The 25,363-nt window shown below is 48.4% G+C and overlaps 1 protein-coding gene across 1 annotated transcript in view; it reads left to right on the top strand.

The window, feature by feature from the left end:
• The window catches only part of ABCA13 (ATP binding cassette subfamily A member 13), a 390,771-nt gene that overhangs the window by 234,660 nt on the left and 130,748 nt on the right, over positions 1-25,363 (top strand). The window contains exons 43-46 of the mRNA XM_058725626.1: positions 518-758; positions 14,952-15,053; positions 20,023-20,092; positions 23,910-24,028. Of these exons, the coding sequence (XP_058581609.1) occupies positions 518-758; positions 14,952-15,053; positions 20,023-20,092; positions 23,910-24,028 (532 nt within the window). The remainder of the gene's footprint in view (positions 1-517; positions 759-14,951; positions 15,054-20,022; positions 20,093-23,909; positions 24,029-25,363) is intronic.

The raw sequence follows: 25,363 nt of genomic DNA, 5'->3' as shown, positions 1-25,363 counted from the left end.
CTGGGGGGGATGGTTCTTCCTGACCCTGATCTGAACATGACCAAGGGTGTTCTCTGGAAGGACCCGGCTGTGGGAACAGAGGAGTAAAAGGCAGGAGAAGACAGGCGGCGGAGGGGGCCTGCCCCGTCTGCGCCCCTCCCACACACGCACTCCCGCCTGGAGACATGGGTCCCGCTGCTCTCTTGTTGGGGTCCGTGCTCCTGGAGCACACTGCATTTTAACCAGTAAAAACAAGCTCGAGGCTGCTGCAAAAGCCGGATTAGAGAACTCCGTCCTTGCCCTGCTACATCCCCAGGCGTTCTGTGCGCATACGTTTCCAGAGTGTCCGCGCTCATTGCGGAGCGTGGGAACCGGGGGGCCCCTGTCCGCGCTCATTGCAGAGCTTGGGAACCGCGGGCTCCCTGTGCTACTAGCCTCCGGGGCCATCGTAAACCTCCGGAGGGATCCTCAGCCCCGGGCAGTGTTGGGGGGGGGGGTGCCCTGGCCTCAGGCTGACTGCATGTTCCTGTCTCTGCAGGTGGCGCCCCATCCGGGACCCCACGCCCTCCATGGCCTCTGGCTCAGGCAGGGGCCCTCCTGGTGAAGCGGTTCCAGCACACGCGCCGGGCCTGGAAGAGCTCCCTCTCCGACCTCCTGCTGCCTGTCCTCTTCGTGGCCTTGGCCATGGGCTTGTTCATGGTGAGGCCTCTGGCCATTGACTACCCGCCCCTCAAACTAACACCTGGCCATTATGACACAGCCGAAACTTACTTTTTCAGGTAAGAAACCTCCTCCACTCCCCTTCACTTCCAAATTATGTCAGGACGGATTATGAATGTCAGTAGCTTTTAAGAATCGCAAATATACATGTGGTTTCATGATTTTGGAGGGCTGCGTTCAAGAGGGCAAGATCATGGAATGTAGCAAATCCTGTAAATACCTCGTTTTTTCCTATACATGCATACATACACATAATAAGTTTAATTCATGTATCAGGCACAGGAGAAGACTTATAACAGTAATAATAGGAAAATTATAACAATATACTGTAATAAAGTTAAATGAACGTGGTCTGTCTTTAAATTTCTTTTTTAAAGTTCATTTATTCTTATTAAAATTTTTTTTTAATGTTTATTTATTTTTGAAAGACAGAGACAGAGCAAACAGGGGAGGGGCAGAGAGAGAGGGAGACACAGAATCAGAAGCAGACTCCAGGCTCCGAGCTGTCAGCACAGAGCCCGACGTGGGGCTCGAACTCACGGACCGCGAGACCATGACCTGAGCCGCAATCAAGACTGGTGTCTTAACCGACTCAGCCACCCAGGCACCCCTGTCTCTTTAAATATCTTACTGTTCTGCACCCACCCCTCTTGTGAGGACTTGGGATGATAAAATGCGCCAGGTAGGAGATGCTGTAGGATGTTGCCTCAGGCCGCTACTGACCTGAAGAATTGTGGGAAGGATCGTCCCTTTCCAGAGCCACAGATCAGGGGGATTATTGTGTTTCACAGAACCCTCCAACGTTGCTCTGGGACAGCAGCCAGGAGCTGCAGGGCCCTCCCTGCAGAGAAATGTCTGACTTTTCTCTCTGTATGGCCGTGAGCCCGCGCACACCCCCAGGCTAGATTCGGTCCAGCTTTGCTGCCAAGAAATTCAGAGCGCTCCGAGTTTTGCAGCCAGATGAATTTACATAGGATGGTGTCAGAGCTTCTAGGGGTTTTGTTTTATTGACAGGAAACTGGGCACCTGAGAGAGGGACCTGAGCATCTCAGGGCCTGTCCCTCAGGTGGCTGGTTCCCCCAAGACTGAGCGTGACTTCTCTGCCCTGAGCTGGGTTTGCAGTGGCCGGGGTAACAGCATCACCCCGAGTGCTGACCAGGAACAACTCTCTTTCTGGGGGGGCGGTGCTTACACACCTCGGGGTGGGGGCAGACACCGGGCACTGGCATATTAGCTAGGCTGGACACGGTTCGCGCAACTGGGAGGGCGCGATTAGTTCTGCCCTCATCAAATACTTATCTTTACTAAAATAATGAGCTTAATTAGCCAGACTCTTAGCGCCTGCTAATATTTGTCACTTTTACAACAAAGTGTAATTTGGAGTTCAGTTTAAACAAACGCAGACGCAGAAGGAAAAATCGATAATAAACTGTTCCGTTTGCTTCTGTGTCCTTTGGTTAATTATATTTTTTTCCTCGGTGTGTTTTTATGCTCCACGGAGTCCGGGTTTTTACCTCAAAAAAGAGAATCCTGCAGTGGTTTTTTTGGAGATGTGCACGCAGGTCCCCAATATTCTTTCCGCAAGTGGGCTCTCTCTTCTGGCTAGCTAGTTTACGTACCTGCTCTCTTCTTCTTTTCCCAAGTGTTTGACGTGAATTGACAGAAAGGATAGAATGCCCCATAAAATGTGTTTCTTGAAAAAAAATGGGGCACCTGGGTGGCTCAGTTGGTTAAGCGTCTGACTCTTGAGTTTGGCTCAGGTCATGATCTCATGGTTTGTGGGATCAGAGCTCTGCGTGGGGCTCTGTGCTGATGGTGTGGCACCTGCTTGGGATTCTCTCTCTCTCTCTCTCTCTCTCTCTCTCTCTCTCTCTCTCTGTCTCTCTCATTCTGCCCCTCCCTCAGCACACGTCTGCATATGCGCTCTCTCTCAAAAAAAAAAAAAAAAATAGAAAATGCAGGCTCGCCAAAATCATAATAAAAGAAATTCACAGGTAATCCTACCAGCACTATCCACCATACCCCTAGGGGTTTATGGTCTTCCCCACGTTAATATGTAATGCTTTTAACACATGCATTTTTATTGTTTTATGACAGTGGCATTCCACTATAAACACTCTTCATTGTTTGCCTTTTTATTCAATAAATAACGTATCTGTGTACCTCTTGTTGTAAATCAGGCGCAAACCGCATCACCCATTTTCAGGCTGTGCCACGGGCACGTTGCCCGGAGGTGCCATAATTTATGTAAATAATCTCTTTTTGGGGCGCCTACAGGCACGCCACAGCTTTCCTGTTCCAGGCAGGTCTGCAGGAATCCCTTTGCTCGGATTCATGGAGCTAATTGTTTCTATTATCATACATTGCCATTGGAAGTTTTGGGGGCAACAGGCACCCACAGTTTCAAGGTAGATATTGCCAAATTATTCGTATCGATGTGCACCAATTTACAGCATATATGAGCATGGAGTCATTGATTCTTTTAGTCACAAGCATGTGTTATGCGCCTGCTGTATGCCACGTGCAGCTCTTGGTGGAGGGAGAACTCATTTCTCCACATTTTCAGTATCCCTTTTATAGCCATATCTGGACTTTCACTGCTTTGTTAGGCCGCTCTTTGGTGGCTGTTGAGATTGAATGTCCCCAGCTATTTCTCGGTTATTTCAAATTTCACTCCGTGTGAATATATCGAATGCCACACATCCTGTGCGAGCGTGTTCCACATCGTCATGCCTTCGGACTGCCTGCCCCTTCACCTCTTCTGTCCTGCCTTCATCCCTTCATCCCTTCCTTCTGAGGCAGGTGAGAACATCACATGCTGCACGTTCTACGGGGTCCATTTCCAGTCGATTGAAACCCTTCTCCACTGCTTTATTAATTTGGCCACGGTTTTTCATCTGAAAACATCTGCCCCTGCTCTCCCAGCATTCATTTTTCATCGAAGTCACACATTCCAAAATTATTTGGAGCCTGAGAGTTACAGATATTTGATTTGATTTGAATTTTATTTTGTTTATTTATTTTTTGAGAAAGAGAGAGAGAGAGAGCATGCACAAGGGAGAGGAGAGAGAGAGAGAGAGAGAGAGAGAAGAGGCCAAGCAGGCTCCTCACTGTCAATGCAGAGCCTGACGTGGGGTTGGATGCCATGAATCGTGAGATTATGACCTGAGCTGAAATCAAGAGTCAGATGCTCAACTGACTGAGCCCCCCAGGCACCCCCAGGAACCAAAACCTTTTAGAGACGTGACAAGACGAAAAGGGCTTTGAGCTTTAGGAACGGCCGGCTGTGTGCAGGGAAATATATAAAGGAACGAATGGCAGACAGGGCTATGTAGCAATGTTTGTTGTATGGATTCCTTTCGTGCGTGTCTGGGCTGATAAAGGCCTGGAGTTGGTGCTGGTGATTGCCTTGTGTCTCTCCTGGTAGAGAGGAGAGAAGGGGCCACGTGCAAACTTGTGTCCTGCCTTTAGGCAAATGAGGGGGGGCTCAGAGAGCTTCTCTTGTATCTGCTTCTCAGTTGCCTTCAGCTCAAGATAATCCTTAAGTCACAGGGGCATCTTCTCTGCTGCCCTTTGGCACCCTGTGAACAGACACACCCCCAGGGAGAAGCTTGTGCCGAGACAGAGGCCCAGATTAGAGCCACGCTGTCAGGCAGGCCACGGACCACCGAGGATCTGTGGCCGCTATCAGCCCCATGGGTGTGTATGCCACCCCAATCCCCTCCCTCCCTTTCGTATGTTGAATCTTTAACCCCAGTGTGGCTGTGTTGGGACATGGGGCATCTAAGGAAGTAATTAATGTTAAATGAGATGAGTGAGGGATATTGTAGTATTTTCTGCCGTTTCTAAGAGTTCGTCTTTTCACGGTGGACGTGTGTTTGTTTCCATGTCTCAGAATGGTGCAGGTGGAACCCCATCTGCTGCAGGTGCGTGAGCCAGAGGAGATTCCAAACGCCCCTCTTCTGTTCTTTCGTTCCAGACTCAGCAGAAGGAACGGGCGTATGTTTTCGTAGTCTGTATTTCGGTAGAGTAGTCGTGTCCTTAGTTAGGAGGCAGAAATGAAGATGTTGCCAGAAGTGGTCCATACAGAAGGAAGCTTTTCCCGCTTTCGGTTCTCTACATTTCTCGTGCCTGCCCCAGATCAGAGGGCAGGGGGGTGACCAGCCTCCTGTTTGGCAGTACAACTGCTCTCCCCTGAGATCGCTGTTCTTTCCTCCTGTGTACTGGGTTCCCCGGCAGGACGACCGTGTGCCCTGGCTTGCTCGGGAAAGCAGTCCTGTTCTCTCGGCATCCGTACTACACCTGTCCTGCTCACTCCCCAGAGTGTCCTCCAGGGGGTGATACGTTATATGACGGCTCTGTCTGTGTTGAATCTGAGTGCCACCGTCTGAATCTTAGCACAGGAACGATATCCTGTGTAGAACAGCTGTTCACTGCTCATATTCCTCCTGATTTGCTGCAGATGCACATACACACACGCACATGCACACACGTGCACAGGTGCACAAACACGCACACGCGGACACATACACATGAGCACGCAATACATATGTGCACACGTACATACGTGCACAGACACGTGCATGCACACATACACAAGTGCACGCATACAGACATACACAGGTGCATATACACATGCACACACACAGCCCATGGCTCACCCCGCTTTGTTGCTTCAAATGTGGGCAGATTGCCATTTTCTAACATTTATGGGTGAACTCCATGGGGTGCTACATAGTATTTTCATTATGTTTCCTTACTTTCTCTTTAGCCTAACTCCTGGTTAACAGGTTTTTAAAGTCAGACCTGCATGTAGTTTTCTTTTTAATTTTTTTTTGTTTTCTTTTATTGTTTTTTTTTATTGTTTATTTTTAAAGGAGAGAGAGACAGTGTGAGTGGGGGAGGAGCAGAGAGAGAGGGAGACACAGAATCTGAAGCAGGCTCCACAGGCTCTGAGCTGTCAGCACAGAGCCCGACGTGGGGCTAGATCTCACAAGCAGTGAGATCACGACGTGAACTGAAGTCGGCCGCTTAACCGACTGAGCCACCCAGGCGCCCCTGATTTTCAAAAACCATTCGGTGCATTATCTCTGTGTTGACATTGATGGTACATGGAAATTTTATTATTATTATTTCATTTCCTTATTTTTTAAATGTTTATTTATTTATTTTGAGAGAGAGAACACATGTGAGGTGGGGGAGGGTAGAGAGAATCCTAAGCAGGCTCCGTGCTGTCAGCCCACAGTCTGACGCAGGGCTTGAACTCATGAACTCTGCAGTCATCACCTGAGCTGAAGTCAAGAGTAGACGCTTAACCTACTGAGCCACCCAGGCGCCCCTGGAAACCTGTTATCAGTGCACTGACCATTCTCAGTACAGCCTCATGCCTCTCAAATCTTAAGAGTTGAGAAAATGCAGTTATATGCCTACATTAAATTTACTTAACATTTCTTGAGGCATGCAAATCCTCATGAAAACACAAATGAAAAAAAAATGCCCTGGAGAGATTCTCTTCCGTCACTTTTAGGAGTGACGGGAGCAGACAGCGCCCGTGTGGCTCACAGAGGATTTTGTGCTCTGTGAGCCCAGAAAACCTGGGGCTTTGGTGGCTCGGTCTGTAGCCCAGAGGTCTCTGACTCAGATGCCTTGGGGGCCAGCTGCGGGGCGGAGGAAAGTGCTTGCTTGTGACCAAGCTTCTGTGACAGCCGTCCTACACGCTGTTTGGTACACCTGCGAGAGGAAAAGCTGAGTGCAGGGAATGTGTCTGCACTGGTTCGGGTCCTCACCAACCAGTTTGTGACCCAAGCCTCCGGCTCTGTTTTATCCTGAACGCCTTGCCAGCTGATTGCTGTTTTCAGAGGGCTTCGGGACTCCCCCCTCCCCACTGAGGACCCCGAAAATGAGAGGTGCCAGGGACTCTGGGCTTGTTCAGGGCAGAGGCAGGCTGGCCCAGGGCAGGCCCCGGGGAAGCCGGCAGACGGTGATGCAGCGTGAGCACAGGCCACAGCGTGGCCTCGGCACCGCTGAGCACCCCATGTTCGCTCCTCACCCCATGCGGGGGCAGGACCTGAAGGGCCTGCTGGAGGCCCTTGAGTTGCTCCCGCTTGTCCGCGGGGTGGTGATCGGACGTCCCAACGTGGCCCACTAGCCTTCCAGGCTTCCGTGAGGTTCAGCCTCAGCTGCCCCATGGGCTCCGGGCTCTGCGCATCAGAAGGACGTGATGTAGGGGCGCCTGGGTGGCTCAGTCAGTTACGCATCCGACTCGTGGTTTCAGTTCAGGTTATGGTCTCAGAGTTTGCGAGTTCAAGCCCCGCGTCGGGCCCTGTGCTGACAGTGCTCAGAGCCTGCTTGGGAGTCTCTGCCCGTCTCTCTGCTCCCCCCCACCCCCACCATCTCAAAAATAAATAAAGAAACATTAAAAATAATAAAGCAGGATGGGATGCAGCTGCACATTTCCATGTGTAAGGAAACCCAAAATCACCTTTTCTGCTCACTCCCCTGATGTCCCCAGAGAAATAAGAACGTTTTCAAGTCTGGCTGAGAAGTCCCTCCTCCCGGGATCCTCAGCCTCCACCCTCTCCTCTGTGTGTCTGCCACGCCACGGGGATCTCCCTGTGCTCTAACCGATGGCTGGAGATCCCCACCTGCCTTCCTACACGGTGGCTCCCTTGAGGGTCACGAGTGAGACCTAATGTCTCTCTACGGTTAGTTCTTGCCGCAGGGTCTAGAAAAGGTTACTTTCATTAAGTATTTGTTAAGTTGAATTCAACAATCTGGGGCACCTGGGTGGCTCAGTCGGTTAAGTGTTGGACTCTTGGTTTCTGCTCAGGTCATGATCTCATGGTTCATGGGTTCGAGCCCTGCATCAGTCTCCTTGCTGGCAGTGCGGAGCCTGCCTGGGGTTCTCCCTCTCCCACTCTCTCTGTCCCTCCCTCCCCTGCCCTCTGTCTCTCAAAAATAGATAAAACACACACACACACACACACACACACACACACACAACCAAATAAATATGAAGCAGGAAAAGTCTTCCAGAATTAATTTGGACAGGTCTCTGCTTCAAGTGAGCATACAAAACATGGACCATGGAAAGACAACTGTCTGCATGCAGTTGAGAATATCTGGAGGAAACTCCATGGCCCCCTCCGTCTTCTAGGCTGGGCTTTCAGTCCTTACAGGAAGCAATGTTCCTGATGTGCTGCTATGTTCACCCCGTTGGGGAACCCCACAGGGTCCTACCTGAACATGGACTTCACCCTGGCCCCTAGTCCCCACCTGAAGAAGACCTGGGACTTGAGGGCATCCCTCCACTCTGCCTCTGTCTTCACACGGCCTTCTCCCCACATGGCCCTGTGTTCAAAGTTCCCAATTCCTACAAGGGCTTCAGCCATATTGGAGCAGGCCCACCCTCATCCTGTATGATTTCATCTCAACGAACTACATCTCCAAGGACCGGTCCTATTTCCAAACAAGGTCCCATTCTGACCTTCTGGGTGGGCGTGAAATTTGGGGGGAGTGTTGTTTATCCCACCGTACGTTTTCAGGGTAACTTCCTTATCAGGTACCACTGGATTGGGCCACATTTTTAGTCACTTTTCAAAAAAAGAGGAACTTGGCTTTTTATAAAAAACCATGCCCTTCTGTTGGCTGTGGAAGGGCAACCGGACATTAAAATTAGTAGAAGACTTAACAGTGATGGTGGGTCTGCACCCCCCCGTGGTGTGCAAGACGGTGCCTGGAATGTGGCATATGGAGACATACTGGGTGTCGTTAACTAGCGGCCTCCCAACGTTCACCGTGAGCACTTCATGATTTATTTCCCTGTATGAACGTGCACCTTTGTACGTACTCGGTACCGTTCTCGTGAGACAATAGTGGCACATTATTTTGTGGGAATGATTCAGAGATGGTGAATGGAAAGCAATTGGTCTATTTCCCAGAAGAAATTCAGTGCTTGATGAAAGCTGGTTTTACACCCTGGAGCGGACCTAATACATCATCTGTGCTGCTGGATGGCATGGGAGAGGCATGTTGCGATCACCAGCAGGCTCTAGAAAACATTTCCCTGGCAGAATAACCTTCGAGGTGCTGACTGCCCCTCGCGACTCATGTCCTGGCCGCCCTTTTCTTATCCGCTCGGTCCACCCTCGCACTCGGCTTTGTCCAGCTCATGGAACATCCAAACTCTGCCCTGACCTTGCGTGTCTAGTCTCTGACCCCCGAGAGCATTCTTTGCCCCACTCATCGGTCTGGCTGTTTCTTTCTGGGTTCTACTTACACGTGATCTTTTTATGAAGTTCCATCCACGTGGGCACCTCAGTGCCCCTATTGAGCACCCCTCTGTGTTCTCTTTTTCACGCTCACCTTCAGCATCCTTGGAGCTCACAGTCCAGTGGGAGAAGACAGATGGCAAACGGCATAGCCCAGACCGAGTTGACTGTCCCTGGACAGCGCCCAGCACCGAGCAGGCATCCCTAAAATATTTGCGTACAAATCAATTCATAGCTTTTACTCTCTCCCCAACCGTGAACTTCAGAAGCATTTTTACCTCCCCCAGAGCCTGCAGGTGATCAGTCTTTCGGCCCGATTCAGCTGAACTTAGTGCTTTGCATAGGACTCTGTCCTATCTCTTGGTGGCATGAGATTAAAATAAACACACACAGAAGAATCCCTTCTGACCAGGTCCTCATGCTGAAGACCCTGTTCTCGTACATGCTAGCTGGGGAGCGAGATGGAAAGTACCTTCAGGCTTCCCGGATCTAATTCTCATTCCACACACATCTGCAAAGACACAAGTCCAACTCTCAGAAAGCTCACAGTCGAGCTGAGAGATAACCCTACGAACACATCAACAGGGAGTCTTATAAATGCGACGCTAGGCGTAGCTGTACCGTGTGGGGTTGTACTAAAGCGGGTGGGGGGCTCCATCTGACGGGGGGCGGGGGTCAAGGAAGGCTTTCTGAAGGCTGTGGCACCTGAATGGAGCCCTCAGTGATACCTGGGTGCTGCCCAGGCGAGAGGAGATGCTTCTTCAGACAGAGAAAGAAACAAGTGTGAGTGTACAGGTGCTGGAAGGCATCCCAAGTAGAAAAGACGTTATCCTGCAGGCAGAATGGAGGGAGGCACGACGAGGCTTGAAAATGTGGGCGGCGATAGAATCGGGTTTAGTTTATAGTGGCGTTTCTTAAAACTTGTCTTGTGGAGGACTGTTCCTCTGGGTATCAGTGCTGACGGCCACGAAACCACCCATCTTCCTGTTGGGATTGATTGAGCTGCTATTGAGTTAATTAGGTTACCTTCCTCTAAACTTCTCAGAGCTTTTAATATGCTGGATTGGCCACACGAAGCCTATTTTCATCTGTTTTTTTTTTTTTAACTTGGGTTTGATTGTATAATGAGCACGCGTGAAGCCTGCGGAGGCTAGGACTGTGCCTGTATTCCGTACACTGTTCTCCCACCCCCCTGCCTCTGCTCTCAACACCTTCCAATTTTCTATCTGTTAAGTTTATGAAAGAATACCATTTCTCTGAGAATGACCTTTTTCACTTAATAAGCGCATCACTAAGCTTCTTCCATATTGTTGCGTGTTGGTGTGTATGCCTTGTTTTGAATATTGTACAATATTCCCCTGTACGAATTGTACACCACAACTTACTGATCTTCCTTTTTAATGATGGACAGCATGAGCTCCTTCCAGTTTTTTTTGTGATTGTGAACCGTGCTGCATGGACATTCTAGAATATTCTAACACATACCTCCAGTTTTACATATACAAGAGCTTCTTAGGGGTTCATTCAGAGAAATGTTAATTGCTGATCAGTTGCGTAGAGTATGTGACCCTTCTATTTCAGGAGGTGATGCCAAACTTTTCCAAAGTGGTTGTAAACTTAAAAAAAAAATTTTTTTTTAACGTTTTTTTATTATTGAGAAACAGAGAGACAGAGTGTGAGCACGGGAGGGGCAGAGAGAGGGGGAGACACAGAATCGGAAGCAGGCTCCAGGCTCTGAGCCGTCAGCACAGATCATAAACCGCAAGATCATGACCTGAGCTGGAGTTGGACGCTCAGCCGACTGAGCCACGCAGGCACCCCCTAATCTTTCACCTCTTTAGTGCTTTCGTATATTTCTTAAAAATAATTAGCTCAAGGGGCGCCTGGGTGGCGCAGTCGGTTAAGCGTCCGACTTCAGCCAGGTCACGATCTCGCGGTCCGTGAGTTCGAGCCCCGCGTCAGGCTCTGGGCTGATGGCTCGGAGCCTGGAGCCTGTTTCCGATTCTGTGTCTCCCTCTCTCTGCCCCTCCCCCGTTCATGCTCTGTCTCTCTCTGTCCCCAAAATAAATAAAAAACGTTGAAAAAAAAAATTAGCTCAAGGGGTACCTGGGTGGCTCAGTTGGTTAAGCGTCCGACTCCAGCTCAGGTATGATCGCTTGGTTCGTGAGTTCAAGCTCCGTGTTGGGCTCTGTGGTGACAGCTCAGAGCCTGGAGCCTGCTTCTGATTCTGTCTCCTTCTCTCTCTGCCCCTCCCCCGGTCGTGCTCTCTCTCTCTCCCTCTCTCTCTTAAATATAAATGAACATTAACAAAAATAAAATAACTAGCTCAAGAAAATGTTTATGCCAAAGAGCATATTTTGGTGGCATATTCCCTTCTAGTCTAAGAATCCATATGTTGCACATGACCACGTGTTACTCACGTCCGCCAAATTGGGGGTGTACGATGCTTTTATAGGTGTGCCAGCACGCAGCAAAGGTTTTCGCCCTGACGCGCATTCTCTCTCCTCCTAAGTGACCTCAGTCTATTTCCTGTTGTCCCTTCTCCTGGTTCACTTGCAGGTCATGCGGATCAGCAAATACCCTCCTTTCTGCCCTGCTCTGTGGATGACACCTGGGTTTGCAACCAGCCTCTCTGCCTGCTGGCCTCTTCAAAGCCGTGGGTAGATTGTGGTTCATCACTTTGCAGCTTCCAGGCATGGAGTCTGGTTCACTTCAGTCTTTCTGACTCTCTTTCCCTCCTAGGCAACTTTTTCTGTCTGTCATCTTGTAGGATTTCTTTGTCTTTAGAGTGCTTGATATTTTCATCATTTTGGCATCAGACCTGTGGATTCCAGTTTAGGGGGCTCTCATTAACAACTGGAAGCCCCTTTGGGGTGGTGTTAGGACGACGCGTTTGTTCAAGCATGCCCCCTGGGTCACTCTGATGCACAGTAAATTTTGCGGATAACATGAAGAGAGAAACAGTATGCTGTTTAGGAACTGCCTCAGGAGTCAGAATTAAGCACTAATTTTCACTTCTTAGAGTCTGGTAATGACAGATTTCACATGGTTCTAATAGCACTTTAAAATATGGCCAAGAATTTGAAGACAAACAAAAAGCCATAGGAACAAGCGTTTGACTCTTACGACAACAGGGACAATTTAAAGCCAGTGTTGTTTTGTTTTTAACTGTGACCTCTAGACCTAAGCACAAATCTAGTAGAAAGTAAACTGTAAATAACTTTTAAACTTGCCCTTAGTAATTATTCCAAGCAAACCACTTTATAGATCAATATGTTTTTCACACAAAAAAGTATTTTAAGCTTTCATATTTGTTCTTGGATTAATAGGTCAAAAGAGAGCAATCCAGAGTGTTTCCACAGATGCTACAAATAATGTTTTCTTTTTATGGGCACCATTTCAGTGGAAAATATGTCTCTTTGCTTGTAAAAGTGTTTTCTCATTTGTCAGAAACTTGAAGGCTGTTTATAGGGAGGTCACAGTGCCTACTTAGGAGACATTTCTGTGCCGTAAATTTCAGCATGCTTCATTATTGCGCATTTCTGTCCAGAGCTGTCGCACATCCTGTGAGGCTGGTTGTAAACCACCTGAATGCTTTCACGCCTCTGTTGTATTGTATGCAGTGGGGAAGATGGCGTTTTCCTAGAAGGAATTATTCTGTGTTGGACGCCGTAGCAGTGTCTGTATCCCAAGCTTCTGCACAGTGACGGCCCTGAACACCAAGTTGTCCTCAGCAGAAACACAAAACTAACTCGGTGTAATGAGTTGGTCTTTCTTTTCCAACCGCCGTTCTGAGCTTGTGCCCTTTCTCTCATGGGTTGTTTTCTTCCATGGTGAGGGGCGCACAGTTCAAAACCAGTGATGTCTTCGGGGGAGGACCAGGAGAGGAGGAGGCGGCAGAGGGCTCTTAGGAGAAGGAACCCAGAGCTCAAATGCTGCAGATGAATCGCGACCAACAGGGAAACGGGGTAGCTGCAAGGTCAGGGCTGATCTGCGGGATCTGAAGGCCATGTAATGGGGCGGGGCTGTGCGGGGCGGGGCGTGGCCAGGTGGATTAGGGCGGGGCGGAGGGTCGAGTCGGATCCAGGTGGGATAGGGCGGGGCTGGGAGGTCGGGGCGGGCCCAGATTGACTTCTGCTTGGGTCATGATCTGGCAGTTGGCGGGTTCGAGCCCCAAACCCCGCTCTGTGCTGTTAACACCGATCCTGCTTCAGATCCTCTGCCCCCACTCTCTCTCCACCTCTCTTGCTTGCTCTCTCTGTGTCTCAGAAATAAACAGTAAAAACAAACAAACAAAAAACAAAACAAAACAAAAAACTATTGAAAAAGAGAAGCTACTGTTTTAAGTTCTTTAAAATAAACCTTTGTGTGCCTTTGTTAATTTACGAGCTCCTTTCCAAAGAGATTTGAGGTCACTTTCAGATAAGTAATCTATCGTGCTAATAATACACCATTTTTCTTTATCTTGGGAATAAATGTTCCCGATCACGTCCATTCAAAAGCATTTTGTAAACGACACGGTGTAAGTTCTAGAAAGTAATACATTTTCGTTTGTAAACACAGTCATTCAGGGTTTTAATTAACTTAAATAAGGCCATTCCCTATCAGTCCATTTCAGACAGCTTTAAATGATCGTTTCCTGTACGCTTTCTCAAGTCAAGGTGTCTCTTACAATTGATGTATAAAATTTAATATAGAGATTGTTTCCACACCTCTGTCAAGCTCGAGGAATAGTGTGTCTTATCACTGACGGTGTCTTCAGTAAGTAAATTCGGTATTGGTGGCCTTGGTTCTCACCAATGCTGAACTATTTTTTAAAATTTCTTTTCTTTTCTTTCTTTTCTTTTATCTTATCTACCTGTAGCAGGGTTCTCGCACAGAGTCATGACACAGAGGCTTTTCTTTCCAGGAAGCAACTTTATTCGTGCCGGCACGGCTCAGTTGGGTTCGTACCCAGAGAACTGAGCCCTGAACGCCACATGGCGTGTATTTTTTACTTGTCTCCCATATATGGTAACCCACAAACATGCAGTCTGATGAAGTGGTCTCATGTTACAAGGTCATGAGAGATGTTGTCATGTACGCACATGGCCAGGTTACCTTCACGTTTTCTTTAACCTAGGGAGGGTACCCTACCACATTATCTAGCTGTCATCTATCTATCAATCATCTATTAACGCTGCTTGAACTATTACCAAGCTTCTGAAGCTTGTGCCTGTTAAATAAATACTATCATTCAATGTACACTTAAAGCACACACAGGATTCTATGCTGAGGACTTCTTACCAAGAAAGTGTTGTTCCATGTAGCTCACATAAAGAAACAAAAAACATGAAAGTACAAAGTTTCGTTGCAGGGCTATCTCATAGAACAAATATTCAGAACAAACTAGAGCTGCAACATTAAGAGAATTTTTTTCATAGATTTTAACATATTAATAGGATGAAATATCATGTAACCTTTAAAATTCATTTTTAGAAACCATGCAAAAGTGCCAAAGATGGTAATATTATAATATTAAATAAGAAAATGAGAAACATAATACACTGTGAATGCAAATATATAAAAATGCGTATCTGTGTGGGCAATACTTTGCTTTTGAGAAAATCCTTAATCTTTTTTTTTTTTTTTTTTAATATTTTATCTTTGGGTGAGTGCAAGTGTGGGAGGGGCAGGGAGGATCCGAAGCGGGCTCTGTGCTGACAGGGTGACAGCAGCGAGCCCAACGTGGGGCTTGAACTCAGGAACTACGAGCTCATGACCTGAGCAGAAGTTGGATGCTCAACCGACTGAGCCACCCAGGCACCTCGAAAAAAATCCTTAGTCTTATTGCTGATTTGGCTTTACCATACAAACTCTACAGCTGAGATCACTGCTCTAAGAACCGTTTGCCTGGATCAACTCAACCAGGGTGGCTGTCCTGTGATCTGAGCCGGGAGTACTAACAAAGCCATCCTGTTTCTTTTGTGTTCTGGTGAGCAGCAGTGGGGCCGAGGACCAGGAGCTCATCCACGTGCTTTTGAGGGCGTTTGCAGATGAGGATCCTCTCTGTGACGGTTTAAACCCCAATTTACACCCAGACCCGTAAGTATCTGACGGCTTTGTGAGGGTGCAAGCTGCCAACCCAGAGCACCGTCTCCTGTGCAACTCGGAGCTCTGATGGAGGGTTTCCATCTTGTGAAATGAACATTAGCCAAACCAGTAGGTTAGTAGCAGACAGGCTTTGTGGGTATGCTTTCTATTGTAGCAGAAACATCAATTAATAATTAATAGCATTCAATTTGTGTGACAAAATCCAAAGGTAAAAAGCGTAAAGGAGCAAGAAAATATGAAATATGTATTAAACTGTTACTTTTAGGGCAAACTTGTACATATGAAAAGATCATATGTTTTAAAAAATTTTTTAACGTTTATTTTTGGAAAGAGAGAGAGACAGACAGAGACGGAGCACAAGTGGGGGAGGGGCAGAAAGAGAGGGAGACACAGAATCGGAAGCAGGCTCCAGGCTCTGAGTTATCAGCACAGAGCCTGATGTGGGTCTTGAACCCATGAACGGTGAAATCATGACCTGAGCCAAAGTTGGATGCCAACCGACTGAGCCACCCAGATGCCCCTAGATGGTATTTTTTTTTAACTAAAGAAACTTAATGGGGTGCCTGCGTGGCTTAGTTGGTTAAGCCTCAGGTCATGATCTCAGGGTTTGTGAGTCTGAGCCCCCAGGAGGGCTGATTCTCTGCCTGTCCCCACTCGTGTGCACGCATGCTCTCTCTTTCTCTCTCAAATAAATAAACTTTGACAAAAAACAAAAGAGAAACTTTTAAAAGTTTCCTGAGTTTGGGAGTGAATTACTTTGAACATTGTTTTCTTCTAGGATTTGAAAATGATAATATTGAGATGACTTTTTAATGGAAACTTGTTAAAGCATGCCTTTCTCTGTACGCAATTTTCTAATTTTGCTTGACTGTTATTAATTGAGGGTGTATTATAAATACACTGCAGTCATAGGAATCGAGATAGCTACAGGATCTGGCCCTCCTCCAGGAATTTGCAGTTCTGGGTAGAGCACGTGGGCAAAGTGATAAAACCATAATGATGTATTAAGGACCAAAGCGTCTGTTTTTAAGTAATAAATATAAAAATCCAGACAGTAAAGCAATATCGGCAATACGTTTTTCTAATTTGTGATGACACATCTGGCTCATTAGTCATGTTGGCAATTAGTTTGAGAGGGAAGTAGTGGGTTCAGAGATGTCTTCTGCGGAAAAACAAAGACTTTTCATCGTGGGTAGGAGCTTCTAGGGCGATCCTGAAGCAGGCGGGATGTAAAATGCACACTTTGAGCAACTGACATCTAGCCCGGGGCCCTCCTGGAGCCTCCTGGAGTGCTGGCCCCACCTGTCATAGAGACAGAGCAGATAAAAGGACATTTCTTTATCAAATCTCTCAAGAGGGGGGAGAAAGGTAGAATCTGTGCTGAGGACAGTGGAACATATTCAGAATTCTGTTTAGACACAGATTTCCCTTGTAGTTCCTTTCAGGCCACCCCCGATGGCTCCCCGTAACCCCCCCTCCCCTAGCCCGGAGCCCCATCCTCAGCCCCGCCCGCAGCCCACCCTCATTGGTTTTCTCCTCAGCCTTTCTTTTCCTTCCAGAGTCTGAGGTTTGGTGTTCTCCCTCCTCTTTGTGAAATCCACCTGGTCTATTCTTAACCCATTCATTCCTGTTTTGTAACCTCCTGCCCTTTTTTTCTTGGTCACCATGACAAAAGGTGGGGGTGGGGGGCTGCCTCATACAAGAGTGCTGCTATTTTGGGGGCTGAAGGCTTTTCCTTTCTTCCCTTCCCAGTTCCTTGGCTGGTCTAATAATTAAATCGACATAAGACAGATTAACAGGAGAAAAAAAAAATTAATTAGCATGTACGGGAGCTCATGGAAATAAAAGACTCAAAGGAGTGACCAAAGCAGGCAACTCTTAGACCTTTTACACAAAGAAACAGTACATTTGTGATGAATTGACAGGACAAAGAAGTTTGGGCTTGGGGTGGGGAATCAGTAAAGAAGTAACAAGGTTTCTTTATACAGTCTTCTCCAGCTAGGAGGAGAGAGTACCTTTCACAGGGAGATTTATCTCCGGCTTTCAGGACAAAGGGTCAGACAGTGCCTGGCTCACACCGGCTCTTTCTTATGTAACTTTAATTCAAAATAATCAATATGCCCCAGTAGCATTTTGGGGGCAGCTTTCCCTGAACCCATCACTGTGAATACTTATATTAATACTTTCTGCCCATGTTACAAAAACAAGGTTTGATTCACTAAGGTCCCAGATGGATGCAAAAGGTTTTACTTACTTTGCAGTAAGTTTCCTTCTGTGGGTATAAACTATAAACTAGTATTGAATTCAGGGATATCTCTAGTTCAGGGACATTTTCCCTTCCTGGTTGGCTTGAGCAATCACTTAGCTGTTGAATTAGAGGAAACATTTTAAAGTAATGATTGGGGGGGGGGGAAGGAAAAGAAAAAAAAATGAGTGGGGTTCTGCTTGTGGGTTATTTTTCTGTTGAGATTCTCGGAGCATCATATGTGAGGGTGTGATGATGAATTCTTGACTTTTACTTCTTTTCATACGGAAGGCAGTAAAGAGCTCCAGAAAAATCTATTATGGTATAAACCCGACTCGAAATGTAAGTCTTTCTCATAATAGTAGATGATGTGTAATTTAAATTTTAAAATGTACTAAAGTTGCCAATTTTTAGGAGCTGACCGGTAGATTTAAATATTTAGTTTCATGTCACAAAGGCTGTAATCTGGTGACACTTTCTCCTACGTCTCTGAGATAAAATGGTCCCTTTTCCCTCCCACTCTCATTAATGGTTTACACGGAACAAAAGCAGAAGTCAGCAAATTTTATATTCCCATTGAACTTTAAAAGCCAGGTGGGGAGAGGTGTAAGGTTATTTCCATGATTATGTTGCTACAATATGAGGAACCATCCTGGTGGCCTGAGGTTCCCGGTGCTCCTGATGTTGGGTCCTCACAACTAGGAATGGCTGGCGACACATTCCCTCAGAGGGGACTGTCAAGACGGATGTGGCGGTCGCGCATTGAAAGCAAAGAGAGTGTGCAGATTGGCCACGGAGGTAAAGGGGCGGGGAACCCAGATTCAGGGACCGGCTGCCAGCTGTGTGTTGGGGGCATTTACCGTCTGCTCTTTTCGCATCAGCGGCTCCCGGTTCTCTAGAAAGAGCAGCGGTCAGCTCAGATGACAGGGTGGCCCTGATTCCCTTGCTCGCTGCTGGAAAGCCAGTATTGAGACACCAGTGCTGGTGGGAAAGGAAAGTTTGCTTTTTCCTGGGAGCCAGCCACGTGGGGGTTGGTGGACTCATGTCCCAACGGCCGTCTTCCCTGTCCAGGCCAAGCTGGAGGCTTTCAGAGGGGAAGGCGTGGGAAAAGGGAGGAGGGGGGGCCGCATGCAGGCCAAGCAGGTGCCCGGGTGGTCAGCCGTTTCTGACATGCTCCCAGACAGACCTGCTGGTATCTGCCTGCAGTGTTCTCGAATGTGGTTAGGCTTTGTCTTCTGGGAGAGTCTGGCCCTTGGCGCTCAGGGCCAGTGGTCTGCAGATCTCAAGGAAAGTGAGTTCGCTCTGGTACAGACCGAGGGACTTAGGTCAGCAAGCAATGAGTGCAGGAGTTTCTTGTCATGGGACTGGACATTTGGCACCTTGGTGTTTTCACGTTGGAGCAGAGCAGCCCAGACCGTGAGCATGGGCTCAGGGCGTGAGACACTTGTCTTACCCTGCGTGATCTTGGACGAGCTACCCGACCTCTCGGAGCCTCCACGGACTCTTCTGAAAAGTGGGGCCAGCGAGAAGTCTTGGCAAACATGTCGGGCAGGGTGCCTGTCGTTTAGGAAATGTGCGTTTCCCCCCTTCCTAACCAAGTTCTGAGTGGATAGGAATACAGTAAAACCTTGGATCGCGAGGAACGTGTTCTGCGAGTGTTCCGCAAGATGAGCAAACCTTCCTAATAAATTTTAACTTGATAAACGAGCGATGTCTCGCAACATGAATTGTATGTGATGCTAAGCGTCACATGAACACAGCAGAGTCAATGGTTCTTGAGATTCGCTTTGATATATGAATGCTTTGGATGACAAGCATGTGTCTGGAACGAATTACGCTTGCAAACCAAGGTTTTACTGTACTTATTACTAAAGCGACTTTTGATGTACAAACACTAGTGAAAAAGAAAAGAAAAAAGAAATTCCAAGGATGGGTCCTACCAGAGAAGAAGCTCTGGGGGAGCTTGGGAATAAAAGGTTTGGGAACCCTTAGGCAGGTGCTTTTCGTCGGTTTCTGTTGTGCAGTGTTTCTTTATAGTGGAAGTGTTATCATCGGTTTTCTTTCAAGGACGATTAAATCGCTGTGTTACGTCACCGCGAGGAATTAGCAGCATCTTGTGCTTATTAATTGCTGCCTTGGTGCTCAAACTACCTCGGTTTTTCATTTTTTAAAAAATTTTTAATGTTTATTTATTTTTGAGAGAGAGAGAGAGAGACAGAGTGTAAGTGGGGGAGGGACAGAGAGAGAGGGAGACACAGAATCTGAAGCAGGCTCTAGGCTCTGAGCTGTCAGCACAGAGGCCGACATGGGGCTCGAACTCGTGTACCACGAGATCGTGACCTGAGCCAAAGTCGGACGCTTAACGGACTGAGCCACCCAGGCGCCCCAAAGTACCTGGTGTTTTGAGACCAGGTGCCTGAGGATCCAGACAAGCCTGCGTGCCGCCCCCACCCACCGTGAACGTCCCGGAAGCTGTGTGGTAGTGGATTATACAGCCAGCCAAGTGAGTGTCATTTAATAGAATGGAAATACTGTCACTGTGATAAAACATTGTCCTCAGATTAGCATCTCAAAGGAAAACAAATGAAATAGAGCCTGCCTTCTGCAGCAGGAGAGATTATCTTGGGACCAGCTGGAGGCTGATGGAACTCTCTTTTAGGGAACCAAATAGCTCTGTAATGGGAAAGATCACCGAGTCTCTCCTTCGTTTGTTAGGAAGAACTCTTCGTGCTGGCGAGTGGACCCCCCGTCTCACCTGCAAGTCCAGGATTCCTGCACCTGCCTGGTAGGTTTCTGCAGCATGTTTGATCTTTTCCAAGTCTCAACTTCAAGTAACAGAAATGAGCACACTCCATCTCTAAGGTCTTCATTTTTGTTAACTCGGTGAGTCTGTGGTTGACCTGATGAGCTGGTTTTTGGAAAAGCTTCATTATACGGAGTGGACACTTAGACGATGATGTGGATGTTCTGTGGGTTCCGCAGTGGCTCTGCTATTCATTGCCTGCTGTTCACGGTCATTAATGTCCCCGGTGGCATTTATTAAGGAAGTCCGTGGTTTTCAATTCATGATAAAGAAGCTAGAATTGCCTTTTGGCGGAAATTTCCCCGAATTTTAAGGCAGGATGACCTTGAACCTCTTGTCTTGTGCTACCTGTTAAAATCTAAGATACTGGGGCACCTGGGGGGCTCAGTTGGTTAAGCATCTGACTCTTGATTTCAGCTCAGGTCATGATCTCACGGTTTGTGGGTTTGAGCTCCATGTTGGTTTCTGTGCTTACAGCTCAGAGCCTGGAGCCTGCTTCGGATTCTGTGTCTCCCTCTCTCTCTGCCCCTCCCCTGCTCGTGCATGCTCTCTCTCTCTCTCTCTCTCTCTCTCAAAATAAATATATAAAAACTTAAAAAAAAAAAAAGCTAAAATATCACCTAGCTCTTTGGACTATGGCTGAGTCACACAGAAACGTGCAGAGGTAGGTATCCCACGGTTGGACAGGGGCCTTAGTGATTCATCCTGCACAGGAGAACGGAATGAAATTTATTTGGAAAACTGATTGGAACTGCCCTCAGAGGAAATCCCCAAAGTTTAGTTAATGAAAAGCTATAGGCCTGTTAGCCGCACTCGACAAGCTAACGTGCTATCCTAGTTTACAGAAGAAAAAAAAAAAAGGCAAAGCAACAATCTCAGTTTAAGTTGATTGAGGATCTGTTAAGGAAAGAAAGGGCCTCCTGACGAGCACGTTTCCGGGGGCTTCTGCATTTAGCAGCACAGGGGGCTGAAGGTTCTGTCCTGGATGGACACGACCTGTTTCCTTCTCTGGCGGAGTGTGGGAAGGTGGCTGAGCGCACTGGCATAGCCCTGGGGAGGGCATGCGGCCGGTGAGCGACCTGAGCCTTCGGTGACTTCCCCAGGTGTCCCTGTGGCCCAGGCTGACATACCCTCAGCTGTGCTTCCTGCTGCTCGGTGGGGACAACCCAGCTCTCTTTGGCTCGAGAGTTTCTGGACACAATGATTGATTCCTCCCTGTCTTGGTTATTCCGTTTCGTCATGAAACCACTAATTTTTCATTCCCTGCTCTTATTGTGCGGCCCTGATTTAATCATCCTGTTACAGCGATGCCTTTTATTACAAGCTGCCTTCGATCCGTTGTAACTAGATTGGATATCAGTGGCCAAGGAATGAATGAATAAATACCAGAACGGTGGATGGAGACGTTCCGAAATTGATGTACGATTTCAGTAACACGCCCGTAGGGAATAAAGGTTCGCGTCCAGTAGCCCGAGGGCTGGACAAGCCTGGTGACACTCTTCCTGGTGACGTGACCTTGCACCTACACTGACTGTGGGCTACATCACACGCAGCACTTTCCGCAGATTATTTGACTGATGATTGCTTCTTGTCCGTGGCACCTGTGCTCCTTGGGGACGCACTTTGAGAAATGCTGGCCCACACGTTGGGAGGTGGAGAACTCCCGTCCAAGAGACGGGACGTCGAGGTGGAACTCGTGCCTGCCCCAGGAGGAGGGCGCCGTCCCGCAGGCCAGCTCCAAGGAGCCGCACTGGGTGCGCGGGAGGAAAGCCTGTGCCCACGGCCAGTTCCCTGCTCTCCGGCGATCACGTGGAGCCCAGTTACCAGTGTTTTGGCGGAAGCCAAAATATTTCTTTCCCCTAAAATTCATACGTTTGCCCAGAAGCCTGCTGTGTGGGATTATGTCCAGTGCACTGGATTGTTATCAAACACGCGAGTCTCTCCGAACCCTACAGCCATGTTGCGGGGTCGGCTGTGATCCTGAGGGGGCTATTCGAAGACATGCCATTGGAGAGCTCCGAGGGGACTGTAAGTGAGCTGGCTCCGAAGGACGAGGGGAAGACGTTTCGGGGCTTAACTGTCCCTGGAGGACAGCACAGTAGGACCAAAAACTTGCTGTGAGGAATGAGCATGGCTTCCCACGGACGGTGTGTGTGGGGGTGTGTTCGCCTCCTGTGGCTGCTGTAAGGAACTGCATCTTCCTGCAGCCTGGAACCATACCCGGGGCTGAAATCAGGGCGCTCCCCCTGGAGAAGCTGGGGGGGTCTGCTCCCGGCCCTCCCCTCTCTGCCGGCTGCCTCACTCCCTGGCTCCTGCCTGCCTTCCTCCAGCCTCGGCCTCTGTGGCCACGCTGCCTCCTCCCGTCTCTCCACCTCCCTCTTCCGAGGGTGCACGTGACTGCGTTAGGGCTCATCCTGACGACCCAGGAGAATCTCCCTTTGCCAACATGCTTACTTTACCAACTCTGCCACGGAAGGTGGCCTTCACCGGTTCCCGAGACTGGGACCTCCGCGGGCCATTGTTCGGCTTACTGCAGGGGTCTTATTCTGACAGAACCAAACGGATAGGGTTAGAAAGAGAAACTGAGGACATCTTCTAGTGGACCCGGCTTCTCGAGAGGAATTTGAATTTTCCTGCAAGGCAGTCCTCTAAATGCAAGGCACTTTCTGGAGAGATGCGTCCAGATGCAGTGGGCAGATTGGAAGGGAGACTGGAGGCAGGGAACCCATAAAGGGTGTTGGTGAACCCAGCCCCGAGACCACCAATGTTGGCCGACTTCTAATTGATAACAGTTATTCCATTCGGTGTCCTCCCCCATCCTTTCTACCAAGAGCCTGAAAGCACTGTCTCAAGTTTATCTCCAGCTCTTACTCAGCTCTTTCCTGGACATCTGAACCAACACACCACCGCCAGTGGGGGCGGCTGGGGCCATTTGCACTGTGCAGGTAGGAGAGCACGCTTTAGAGGCCGACATGAGGGTTGCTGGTGGTGTTAGCTCCCTGGTGTGTGATCGCTCCTGCACCGTCCTGGGAAGCAGATTCTGGATCCCCACGGTGGCAGGGCAGGGCCTCTCCATGCCGTGACTGTCGTGATTCTGAGCGGGCGCCGCCTCCCGTGAGTGCTGGACGGCTGTCTGGTTTCTACTTCAGGCTCTCGTGCGAGAAACACGTGCCTTTGGAACTCTCCTGCTGACCGTCCCTCAGCTAGTTGCCTCTGACTCTTTCAAGTCCATCGAATGCCACATCCCCTCAGCGAGAGTATTTTTTCCCTTTTGAGTTCTTACAAATCCACCCACACTTTCGTACAGAAAAGGATGGAGATTTCCAGAGCGTAATTGATGGCAAAGGTCATGGTGGGATTTGGGTATGATTCTCAAAGGCAGGTGACTCTTAGGTTGAGAAATCAGAAGATACGAAGAGCCCCGGATAATTTATTAAAAAGAGAGAGCTAGGGAATGTCTCATTTAAAGTAACGTCATCAGGGGCACCTGGGTGCTTTAGTCGGTTAAGTGTCCTACTTCGGCTCAGTTCATGATCTCACAGGCAGTTCGTGAGTTTGAGCCCCGTGTTGGGCTCTCGTCGAGCTCTCGTCGGGCTCTGTGCTGACAGCTCAGAGCCTGGTTCGGATTCTGTGTCTCCCTCTCTCTCTCTGCCCCTCCCCTGCTCACAGCCTCTCTCTCTCTCTTTCTCTCTCTCAAAAATAAATTAAACATTAAAAAAATTTTAAGAAAAGTAACATCAGTACACCCGCGCGTGCCTTCTAAATGTGTTTCTGTTTACCTCTCTGGAAACCCTCACAGACGTGTCCCAACAGAAGTGCTGGGGCTCCCTACCTGACCAACCGCCTGGGCCACACTCTGCTGAACCTGTCTGCCTTCCGCCTGGAGGAATATTTGCTGGTGCCGTCTGAGAAATCAAGGTGCGTGCAAGCTGGCTCTGGGTCTTTCCTGCTCTTCAAGTTACTTTGCAAATCCTATGGTTTCGAATGCCAGTGTTCTTAAAGCTCAGACGTCGAATGCTAACCTTGATGCTCATAAAAATGCCGAAGAGACACTGTAGGCCTTAATAAGGTTCCTGACCGCTGGCTGTTCCTCTCGCACACGGAGGGTTGGGGGAGGGGGGTCATATCAATGGAGATTCACTCAGGGAGCTAGAGGAGGTTTTACAGCTTCGGAGAATAAGTGCAGCGAAGTTAGCAGCGTAATTTAGTAGTGTCCGACCTCGAGATTTCCCTCTTATCTGGGCGTCTGATATGCAAATGTGGCTGCAAATGGTATCTTCGGTCTTTTCTGGAAAGCTTTTGTTTTGTGCTGAATTTCCCTGAGCCCGAGGGGGTGAGTCTAGATGAGGGGCATGGGGAGTGAGTGCTTCTCATTGCTTTAAATTGCAACCACATTTGCCACGCCGTCAAATTTCCTGGGACCTCAAGCAAATCCCGTGGCTTCAGTACAGAACATCCCTTGGTCAGTCCTCAGGGCCTGCAGACACCCCTGCCCTTTACCCTTTGCCATTCGGGTAACACCCTCCTCCCTGGACACGGCCGCCCCCACTGTGACTTGCCTGCCTCTCTTCCCAGGCCCACCCCATACATCATTAAACCTGTCCCGGAATCTATTTTTGGAAGGTGGGAGTTTGTATGTCTGGGACTTAGAGTAAAAGGCACTCATTGTCTCTCTAGTGAATTCATTAAAAAATTTTTTTTTAATGTTTATTTATTTTTGAGAGAGAGAGAGAAAGAGAGACAGAGTGTGAGTGGAAGAGTGGCAGAGAGAGAGGGAGACACAGAATCTGAAGCAGGTTCCAGGCTCTGAACTATCAGGGCCCGCGGGGCTCAAACTCAGGAACCATGAGATCATGACCTGAGCTGAAGTCAGATGTTCAACTGACTGAGCCACCCAGGCGCCCCTCAAGTGAATTCATTTTTGAGTGAATGAATGAATGAATGAATGAATGAATGAATCAGGGAATGCCTTAAGCCTTATTCTTTTGCCCCAGATTCTCTCAGGGAAAGGGCACTGTTGATGGAAGTTCTTAAGGCTTCTTTTATTCAGAGTGTGGGAACCAAAGTTAAATACATGTTTACCTTTTCTCCTTCCTTCTTTCCTTCCTTCCTTCCTTCCTTCCTTCCTTCCTTCCTTCCTTCCTTCCTCCCTCCCTCCCTCCCTCCCTCCCTCCCTCCCTCCCTCCCTCTTTCTTTCTTTCTTTCTTTCTTTCTTTCTTTCTTTCTTTCTTTCTTTCTTTCTTTCTTTTCTCT

Source organism: Neofelis nebulosa, chromosome 4, assembly GCF_028018385.1.
Source record: "Neofelis nebulosa isolate mNeoNeb1 chromosome 4, mNeoNeb1.pri, whole genome shotgun sequence".
Classification (NCBI taxonomy): domain Eukaryota; kingdom Metazoa; phylum Chordata; class Mammalia; order Carnivora; family Felidae; genus Neofelis; species Neofelis nebulosa.
This window is presented reverse-complemented; position numbering and strand designations above follow the sequence as displayed.